This window comes from Arachis hypogaea, chromosome 5 (genome assembly GCF_003086295.3).
Source record: "Arachis hypogaea cultivar Tifrunner chromosome 5, arahy.Tifrunner.gnm2.J5K5, whole genome shotgun sequence".
NCBI classification, from domain to species: Eukaryota; Viridiplantae; Streptophyta; class Magnoliopsida; order Fabales; family Fabaceae; genus Arachis; species Arachis hypogaea.
The window spans coordinates 9,387,216-9,398,587 of record NC_092040.1 but is presented as its reverse complement, the minus strand read 5'-3'; the positions used below and the strand labels follow the sequence as shown (position 1 = coordinate 9,398,587).

Genomic DNA, 11,372 nt, shown 5'->3' with positions numbered 1-11,372 from the left:
CATTAAGTTTCTTTGTTTTCCCCCATTGACCCAGCCTGGCCATTTCCATAAAATGACTTCCATTATTCCCATATATGGAGTCTGTCCCATGCCTTATGATACTCCTATCTCGTATGACATATTATTGTTGTTGAAAATAATTGATCCTTGTCCTTTACATTTTTATCAGATAGTTCCCAAATTAAATTATAAAACGTGAAATAAAAACTCTACTGTTAAAGTGTTACTTTATTAGTTCAACAATTATTTCCCTCTCTTTGAAATGTCTTGACCAATCTAGTATGTCGGCTAGTGGTTTTTAATATCAAGAACAAGTCGTTTGTACATGATTTGATCTGTTTATCCTTTGCATGACATTGATGTCATCTTAGGATTAGATTGATTGTCTAATGCACCATGTCCTTCTTGTTTGTTTTGAAAAATTTGTGTGCTAAGGAATCAATTTTTTCAACTAACGTTAGCCTAATTTTTTAAAAATATTTTGTTTATTTTAAATTTTATACTCTAAATTATAAATCCTTAGTTTTACAATTTAAATTATAATTTCTAAAGTTATTTTATGTTAGTCAACTAAAAGTTAATTTGTTGTACTTTTTTATATATAAAACTAGGCCAACACAATTAGAAAAATTATTTTTAGTGGTTATTTATTTTTTTAGCGATAATAAAAAAAGGTGCTAATATTTAATAGCAATTAGACATTAGTTGTCTCATATTTTGTGGTTAAATTTTTTTTGCAAAAATTACAGATTTGTCGGCAAATTTTTTTTTTAATGATTATAAAAAATATATAATTATCATTATAACATATAATATTAAATTATCACAAAAATATAAATTAAATATAACATATAGTGACTATTATATCATCGTCGCTGAAAATAATGTTTGTTGTGGTGCAATATGGGGAATGTTTATTTAGTTCGAAAGAATAAATAATTTATCAATATTGGGCTTTAATATTTTTGTTTTAGATTGGGCTTAAGGCCTGAGATCTAACGAAATGTGTTGGTGTTCCTTTTTATTGGGCTTCAAAATCTAGCCCATCTTATTAATGAATGCTAGCTGAGACCTTTTGAAAATGTGATGAATACATCCGAGAAGAAAAAAATTGGTAAGTATATAAAGAGTGTGTGGGTGTATGTAATTGTACTTAGGATTGGAGGTTGTCCAATTCATTTGAGGTACTTATAATTGGGAGTTGTCCAATTTACCTGACAAAAAAAAAAAAAGAAAATGTGATGAATACGAATGGTCAGTTCACTCGGTGATTTAAGTAAGTGTCAAGAATTCGAATCTTATCTTGTGTCTTATAGTCAGCGATAGACCGTTGAATAAAGTTCAAATCTGCAACAGATCAATTTTTGATCTATCGAGTTAGAAAATACTACAAACTAAAAAAAATGTAATTAATACATTACCACTATCAAATAGCTGGTGGAGTGTGATTCTCAAGGTGGTGTATCCAACTATCCATGATTAATGGCTAGCAAGATCTTAGAAACATCCTGTTGCCTAGAAACATTAATCATTGAAAAAAAAAGCTTTGGAAGTTTTTTTAAATATTTATAGAAAAGACAATAAATATAAAGATTGTCTCTTTTAAAAAAATATAAACTTAAATTCAAACTTTTATTTTTGAACTTTACCTCCTAAAGAGGTTATTAGCATTTTAGTTGATGATAAACAAGAGATTTTTATATCCCGTCTAATTTGTAATTTTTTTTTTCTTTAGACTACTTTAGCCCGTCTTAATATGAAAAAATAAACATTGTACCACCGACCAAATGTTCATACTGAAAAGTGAAAACGTTTGTGTATGTTTTTCCTTCAAATAAATTTCCATTTAAAAAGAAAAAAGAAGTCATGTGTGTACCAAGATGAAATCATGTAAACTATATATGACATGAATATACATAAATGATAAGTTGTATGATTGCAGACAAGAAAGAAAGAAAGAGAAAATTTGGATATGGAAAACACACACTAGTAACAGTATAGAGAGGGGTCCTATAGATTTGTTATGGCCCCAGTGTTTTCTTGGTTTAGAGGTTCTTCTATTCTATCCACAATCTTTCAATAGACGGCCAAACTTGGGGGACAGCATCACAACAAAACCATGAGAGAAAACATTTTCTATAATATATATATATATATATATATATATATATATATATATTGGGAAGTTCTCTGGTCACTTAAGATAATGGTGCTTAAAAGTGACTAAAAATTGACTCACAAATTAGAAATTGACCCGTAGAATAATTGAATATGAGGAGAATCATTGGAGGAGTATGTTTTTGTGAATTACGTTAAAAATAGAAAAAGCTAAATTATAGAAAAAAAAGGCGAAAGGAAAAAAGGGGATAAAATAAAAGTGGTGAAGTTAATAAAAATGAAATTTTTTATTTAAATAAATTAAATAAATATTTTATTTATTAAAATAAATAATTATAAAAATTATTACAAAAATATGTCTTCCAATCTTATATTATTTATACTGTAAATGATATAATTATAAATATATTTAAACGAAATATATGGAATTTAAAAAATTATACATATCTCATTTACAATGTAAACAAAATATATTCATAATGATCTTGTTTACCGTGTAAATAAGATACGTGTATTTGTAAATATAAAAATATAATTTTTAAAAAATAATAAAAATATTAATAATTTAAATTTGACCAAACTCTTCAAATAGAACGTTTCAAATAATAAGGAAAATAGACTGTTTCAAATAATAAAAAAAATTGACCGTTTTTAAATAACAAAAAAGATAGACGATTTTAACTAACTAATCAATGGATGATCTGACATATTACCTAATTTGAAACTGCCCATTTAAAATTAACACTTTATTTTCTTAGAAACCAATCCGCCTATCTTCTTTGTTATTTTAAAATTGTTCATCTTCCTTGTTATTTGAAATCGTCTATTTTTTCTATTATTTGAAACGTTCCATGTTAAGAGTTTGGTCTAATTTAAATTGTTAATATTTTTTATTATTCTCAAAATTATATTTTTATATTTGTAAATACATATATCTCGTTTACACCGTAAATGAGATAATTATGAACGTATCTTATTTATATAATAAACGAAATAAGTGTATTTTTTCAAATTTCATATATCTCGTTAAGTATAAACAAGATAAGATTGAAAAATATATTTTTGTAATAATTTTTATAATTATTTATTTCAATAAATAAAATATTTATTTAATTTATTTAAATAAAAAATTTCATTTTTATTAACTTTACAGTTTTTTTTATCCTTTTTTTCTCTTCCGTATATTTATATATTTCTTTTATAACTTAACTTTTCTTATTTTTAACGTAATTTACAAAAGTATACTTTTAAAATAGTTCTTATTATATTCAATCATTTCACGTGTCAATCTTTAATTTGTGAGTCAATCGTTGACTATATCTTCAATTTGTGAGTCAATTTTTAGCTATTTTTAGACATCATTGTCTTGATCACTAAAGAACTTTTTCTCTCTCTCTCTATATATATATATATATAAAGTTTAGGGATAGCAATTTTATTAAATAATGGTCAACATGTAACCAGCAAAAAATAGTGAGTCATTGGATGAAATTTCACTCCAATCTTATACCATTAAAATCATCATTGATAGCTATTTGATGGTTACAAATTCCAAAAATTGCTGGCTCCTAGCACTACTAGAGATGACAATATCACTCGAACTCGCAGGTACCCACCCCGCACCGGGACGGGTTTTTAGCGGGACGGGTTCTTGGGAGGGGCGGGGCGGGGTCGGGTTTAGGTAATACCCGTCCCTACCTGCCCCGTTATATATATAATATATATAATTTTAATATATAATATGTATAATATATGTATAATATATGTAAAATAATTAATAAATGATTAATAATATTGTATCATATTTAAATTTTTACTTTAATTTATGTTATGTATGTGATGATGGTTATATAAATTTTGAAATTTAATTTTATTTATTGGATTTTAATAATTATAGGGGCGGGATATGGTTCAATATTTTACTACCCGCGGGTAGAAGTGGGGCGGGTTCTATGCAAGTTGTTGTACGGTAGGACGGAGTCGGGTAGAGCAAAAATCCGCCCCTACCCGCCGCGTTGCTACCCCTAAGCACTACTCATATATATATGTAAAAGTTAAATTTATTATTTGTGTAAACACTATGATTATGTATGTAACACTTTTCTATACTAACACTTAATCTTGAAGATTAATAACATTAGCTAGTGTATCATTCTAAAAATAAAAAATCCAATTTTATTACATTAAAGGCTTTCACTCTGAATTAGTAGGATCAGAGATTTGTGATGTTGTCATATTGAAGCTTAGTAATTTTATCCTTCTTTTCTAGCTCCCACTCTAGTGGTTCTACTATATTATTATTGTTAGTTGTTTCTATCAAAATGGGTCTTTGCAAGGCCCCATACATGTGCTGTATGAAGTTGCCTAACTCCCAATTTCAATCATTATTGAGCATTATATGCATTATTATTATATTAACTTGTTATTGTTACTATTATTATTATGAGAGCCGTAAGCTAAGTTGTAAACTTAACGACTTATTTATAAGAGACGAAGAGTTGGTTGGTTGCTGCAGTCAACGGTTTCCGTGAAACTATTTCTTGCTTTTATTTTCATTTCTTAATTCGAGATAAAAAAGAATTACGTATGACTTATAATCAGATTGAATTGTCTATTCTTGTACACGTTCTACCTTGTTTTGAGTTAATAATTAAATTAATCATTAAAAAATAAAAAATAACATGTTCTTTAAATTTATTTTAATTCCGTTATGTTATTAACAGTATTTTTATCAATTTTTGCGAATTTTTATTTATGACTGTTTAATGAAAATTTTTTTGTGGATGTGTCTAATAAAAATATATTTTTTATGGTTTTGTCTAATAAAAGTATTTTTATATATGTATTTCCTGAATATATTTTTTTATACATATATTTAAAATATAATAATTAATTATTATTGACAATAAATTGATAAATAATATATTAGTATCCTATACTTTTTCAATTTTATTTTTAAAAATTTTTATTAATTAAATTAATTCTTAAAAATTATGAATTAATTATATTTATCTTTCGGTTACTCCACTAATAATTTCCGTCAACAACTAAAGATGTAAAATGTTAACTAAAGAATAATTATAATTAATTTATAATTTTTAAAAAATTAATTTAATTAATAAATTTTTTTTTGAGATAAATTTAAGAAAGATTTCATTTTTTGGAGACTAACTTATATATTAATCCACGTTATTTCTGAATAAATAAAAACAATATAATCTAGCATGTGGCCTGCTATGTTAATATGGGACATTATTGTGGTTGGGTTTAAAACTCATTCAATAATATGACCCCTTTATCTTCATTTCATTTCAGCCGTTCATCAATACTAGTAAATGACATCCTTCGATTGATGAATCCAAAGACAGATTTTGTGGCAAAATATTATTGGACGATGGAAAGTTTGGACATGGGAAAAAAATTGAATTTTTTGGTGTTGGCCATCTGAACCAAATTAAAAGAGAGACTAGTAAAATTCTCAGATATATGATGATTGTTTAGGAAAATTGTACATTAATACAACTAAATTAAACCAATAAAATAAGCACCATTTCTTGTTAAAAAGTTAAAAATATAGTCATCCGATAAGTATTCAAATTATATAAATATAAATCAACACTTTCTATTGTTCCATAAGAGGTATTGATGATTGTTTGATGATGAATTCAAAATAGCTAGCATCTCTTGTTTACCTCAAATTTGCACACATTCATATTCATATATTTTTATTAAATAATCAAATTTAAGGTTCTGTAAGTATAAAATAATTTTATACATGTATTTAATAATACCACATTAGTAAAAATAACTTCATATAAAAGAACAGATATAATTGTACGTACAATTATATAAAATATTTTATACTATCAGTGTATCAAAATTTAACTCTAAATAAAATAATAAAATTCACTTAGAGCTTGTTTAAAATGCTAGGAATTAGAATTCACTTGAGAGTTAAATTCTGGTTCTTGTTTTGAAACATCCAAAAATAAATGGTTTAAATTCCTTTAAAAATTTCAATTCCCATTTTTCCTTCATTTGTAAATCAGATAAAAAAGAGTCTGATTTTCAAATTAATTCTCACACTCTTTAAACTTAAATTCTATTCCATTAATATATTATAGTTATTCCAAATTATAAAATTAAATTTCAAATAGAAATGAATTCTTTTCTCACGTTAAATGTTTCCAAACAAGCTGTTATATTTTGAATATGAATGAATAGATGTGTACTCATGCATTAACCACTAAAGAGATAGATACATCATAGATGAGAGTCACACATAGAAGTAGTTCACTTGGCTTTGTCTCAAACTCAACTACCCCATAATACTCACTTCTTTTCCCCTTCTCTCTCTCTCTGTCACACACACACTTTATTGTGTTATGTATGTATGTTATTGATAGAATAGCGGACCCCACATGCTAAAGCAGACACTACACTCCACAGCAGCAAGCAATGTAGTGAAAAATGTGAAATCCACACCTATCTATCTATCTATCTATCTTTCTTCATTCTTCAATGCGGTTCTATCTTTTTGGTAGTTTTAAGGAACACCACTAATAATATTGCCTCACCTGCTCCTGTTCATGTTACCAGTTACTACTGTTTCCGTTCTATTATTTTCATTTTTTTCAGGAGGATCCATATTTCATTCTTTTGCTCTCAAAAGCTGCTCTCTCTTATCACTTAACACGTAGACACAGAAAAAAAAAGGGTATATCCTATAATTGTACTCTAATTCTCTTCCCCTGTTGATTCTTGGACTTGTGTACTTGAACCTGGATTCATCAGATTCTTCAGCTTCTCTAGATTCTGTTTAATTATATTTATTAATACAGTATATGTTTTGTTGGTAGAGGATGTTTCTTTTTCTGCATGTGTATTTCTCGTCAAGCAATTTAGTTTGAGTGAATTATATATCAAGCTATGTTGAGTGTTGCTTTCTTTGTTGTGTTTGAGCAAGTGATGGGAATTTTACCTATTTGGTATGCTTGATATTGATCTGATCATATCTTATTGTTGCCATGTTCTGCAACAGATTAGAATTTAGATATTGAAATTCTGCTTGTCACCCTTGTGTTATTACTAATTAGATTCAGAAACTGGCCTTAATTAGCATCATAATATAAATCATGCTTTCCCAGTGACATTTATTTGTGTTATTGTGGCCATCATGATATAAAATATGATTTTTCCAAAGTGCTTATTAGTTATTAATCTGTAGATGGAAATTGTTGAATATACTTGGTTACCTGCTTAGGGATTATGTTCTTTTTCTGAGTGAAGGTGAAGGTGAATAATATTGCATGATATGGGTTGGTTATCCAAGTTGCTTAAGGGCTCTAACCATAGAACTTCAAGAGGGCAATACCATGGCAAATATGGAGAGGACAGAATTTGGGATAACCATCATGCTTCAGTGGTAATCAGAGTTTTTTTTAGTATGCAATTAAACTCATTGTCACAGAGTTACAACTTATCATTAAATAGTGGCAAACTGAGTGCAGGATGATTTGAACGATGTTGAGAAAGAGGACATTGATTGTGCAATTGCACTCTCTCTGTCAGAGCAGGATCAGAAAGGAAAAAGTGTTGTTGGTAAGATTTATGCTTTTGCACATTCCTTTGCTGCTTTGTTTGGTTTCAAAATTTTGTACAGTTAGTAATTCAGCATATGAGGTTTACCTAAATTGCATATTCTAAACTATGTAAAATGCACATTGATTCATTCTAATCAGCAAACAAAAAGTTCAAACACAGTAAGGTAACAATCAGAGAGGGAAGTGAATTGTTAGTCTTTATTAAATGATTGTTAACATAGTTTTCTTATGGAGTCTATGATATCGCAGAGGACGACTCTCAATCCGAAGAAGATGAACAACTTTGTAAAGTTGATGATGAGGAAGATGAGCATACTTGTACAGTTCAACAACAAGAAGAAGAACATCTTGATAAGGTTCGGCCGGATGAAGATGATGAACATCTTTCTAAAGATCAACTTGAGGAAGATGAGCAACTTGCCAGGGCAATCCAAGAAAGTTTGAACATTGATTCTCCTCCTAGTCCTAGATATGAGAATGATTCTATTTTCCAACCTTTATCAAACCTCTTTCCACCAGGATACAGGTAATAAAATTGAAATACTTAACCCCATGGATCCTTATTAGCATACTTGAGAAACAAAGATCAAACCTTGTTCTTGAAAATCCGCTTGCAGAATCTGTGCTGGATGCAAAGCTGAAATTGGGCATGGAAGATTTTTAAGTTGCATGGGAGCTGTTTGGCATCCACAATGTTTCCGCTGCAATGCTTGCAATCTTCCAATAACAGATTATGAGGTTAGTAAAATGAAGTAAGTTGAAACCACTAAGATGTAATTGTAAATACTAATTCCTGAATCTTCATTCATTCTTTTACAGTTTTCCATGTCTAGCAATTGCCCCTACCATAAATCTTGCTACAGGGAGCAACATCACCCAAGATGTGATGTTTGCAATAACTTTGTAAGTATTTCAGCATTTATGTTATGTTATGCATATTTTTCTATGGAACAATTTCTCTAGTTCTGTCTTTATTCATAGAAATTGCACTAGAAGTATTAGTTCTTGCATTACAGATTCCAACTAATTCAGCTGGTCTCATTGAGTATAGAGCTCATCCTTTCTGGCTACAAAAATACTGTCCATCGCATGATCGAGATGGAACTCCTCGGTGTTGTAGCTGCGAAAGAATGGAGGTCAGTTATATTAGCTCCCAAAACATTCTTTTTGTTACTACTGAAAGAATCTAGGCTTCTGTCATATTCTTTTTCTTTCCTTTCTAGTAGTATCTAATGCGAAATGGTTGAATCAGTGCAGCCAAGGGATGCAAAGTATCTTTTGCTTGATGATGGTAGAAAGCTATGTTTAGAGTGTCTGGACTCATCAATCATGGATACTCATGAATGCCAACCTCTCTACCTTGAAATACAAGAGTTCTATGAAGGTTTAAACATGAAAGTTGAGCAGCAAGTTCCTATGCTTCTGGTTGAGAGACAAGCACTGAATGAGGCCATGGAGGGAGAAAAGAATGCAAGTGTTGAACTTCCAATCAGCCAATGTGCTTTTCATTTTTTCTTCTTTTCTACCACTTCAATCTCTATGCGTCCTGACTTTGAGTTGTTCTTCTGTTTTTCACTGTGGAATGAAGGGTCATCACCACTTGCCTGAAACTAGAGGACTGTGTTTGTCAGAAGAGCAAACTGTCACCTCGGTAGACATTTCTTGACAAATTGGAGCTTTCATACATTTTAGTTCTGAAATAATGGATTTTTTGTATGAAATAAAAGTGTTCCCTAAATTTCATGTAATGCCAGATTTCAAGGAGACCAAAGATAGGAGCAGGCCATCGAGTCGTGGATATGGTAACAGAGCCTTTTAGGCTGATCCGTCGATGTGAAGTGACAGCCATTCTTGTGTTGTATGGCCTTCCTAGGTATCCATTTCACAGCATAGGCTTTCTTTCTCTTTTTATTCGTCTAGTGTTGAAATTTTCTTTTGGAGGCTAACAAGCATCGAATTCTAAACTTTTTGGTCAGAAGGTTTAGAACCTCTGCCATCATGTCATAAAACTATTTTTTCCAAAAGCTTAAGTTTATAGGAGAAGACACATAAATTGTTATATCTCTAACAGTTTAAATTTTGATCATACACATTTATACATCAAAATTGACATTACTGTTATTTGCACAATGCACATTATTCACTACAAACACAGTCCACAGTGGTTGTAAATGGCATCAGTGTGTATAATTCAAGAATTCTATGTTCATAGGTTGTTGACAGGATCAATCCTGGCTCATGAGATGATGCATGCATGGCTCAGGCTTAAAGGTATTCAGCTATCCATGTTAAAAAAGTGATATTTTCATTATCTAAGTGTTAATTTGGACAAAAGTTATGTGTCTTTTACAGGTTATCCCAATCTGAGTCCAGAGGTTGAAGAAGGAATTTGCCAAGTCTTGGCTCATATGTGGTTAGATTCAGAAATATATTCTGCATCCGGTAGTGATTGTTCATCTTCGTCCTCATCATCGCCTTCCTCCTCCTCCTCCTCCTCATCCTCCTCCTCCGCGTCATCAAAGAAAGGCAAACGGTCTGATTTCGAGAAGAAGCTCGGCGAGTTTTTTAAGCACCAGATTGAGGCTGATACATCATCAGCTTATGGAAAAGGATTCAGGTTGGGAAACGAGGCAGTGCTCAAGTATGGTCTCAGAAGTACCCTTGATCATATCCAAATGACTGGAAGTTTTCCATATTGAAAATTTGAAACATGATGCAAGTTTCTCACTTCACATGAACCAGTACCTCAGTCTTCTCATATGAATTATATAGATTCACAGAATTGTATAGTTTAGAATAATGTTTTTTCCATAAAAAAACGGGGATAAAGAGTGAAAGAAACAAAAGCAGTGAGGTGCATTAGAAAAATAAGACATAAGAACTAAAAAATGCTCCTCTGAGCATGCAGTTGCTAACTTGCTCTATTGTCCTGTTAAAATTTGAAACATGTTCTTTATGTATCACAAAATTCTGTTCAGAAGTTCAGAGCAGCTGAAATAATGAAATTATGGAAGTATAGAATTAATTTTGTATCTCAATTTTTGTTCAGACAACATCAATTAAACTTAAACCTCCTCTTAACTAGAAGGGGTAGGCTATGTGAATCAAATTATGTTGGTGTACATAATTCTTATTTTCAAAGAACTCCTTTGAGATTAAGTTCTAGTTTCTAAATTGAAAAATGAAAATTATGTTCAATCCCCCCCCAAACATACTCATTGGGAAATGGCTTTATTTTTCAAAGAATCAAGTTTTTTTTTATATGAATTTTTGGATGAGTTAATTGCATTTTTTATGCAAGGGTCTTTTCTGGATATTTAACACCGAGATAGCACGAAATTAAAAAAAAAGCATAGATTTTTAAAATTATGCAAGGATCAATTAAAAGAAATATAATATTTATTGTCTTATTCTATAATAGAGGTATAATCATACAGATAATGAAAGAAACTCGAATATCTCATATTCTGTTATACATATTATAAATTTTAAATTCCGAGAATAAATTAATTTCTTTCCTACTTTTCCTTTGTATTATTATTTTTTCTTTTTGAAAATCCTTTGTTTTATTATTTATTAGTGTATGTTTTCGTATCCTACACCGGATAATACATAAAAACATGTATAGTTTTTTTATTGAAAAAATTGAAA

General features: G+C 29.6%; 1 protein-coding gene across 4 annotated transcripts; it reads left to right on the top strand.

Annotated features, from left to right (window-relative positions):
- The first annotated feature begins 6,346 nt into the window (after positions 1–6,346).
- Positions 6,347–10,759, top strand: LOC112800639 (protein DA1-related 1). Of its 4 annotated transcripts, none has more exons than XM_025842986.3 (12): positions 6,347–6,835; positions 7,408–7,543; positions 7,629–7,719; positions 7,971–8,247; positions 8,339–8,459; positions 8,541–8,624; positions 8,738–8,857; positions 8,979–9,191; positions 9,310–9,372; positions 9,476–9,594; positions 9,934–9,992; positions 10,074–10,759. In XM_025842986.3, the coding sequence occupies exons 2-12, from the start codon at positions 7,433–7,435 to the stop codon at positions 10,418–10,420; spliced, it is 1,605 nt and encodes a 534-aa protein (XP_025698771.1). In that variant the 5' UTR covers positions 6,347–6,835; positions 7,408–7,432; the 3' UTR covers positions 10,421–10,759. The 4 variants fall into 4 exon arrangements, with proteins under 4 accessions (XP_025698771.1, XP_072092768.1, XP_025698770.1 ...); XM_072236667.1 differs by having other exon boundaries at positions 6,409–6,835; positions 10,057–10,759; XM_025842985.3 differs by having other exon boundaries at positions 6,418–6,835; positions 7,956–8,247.
- Positions 10,760–11,372: the final 613 nt, after the last annotated feature.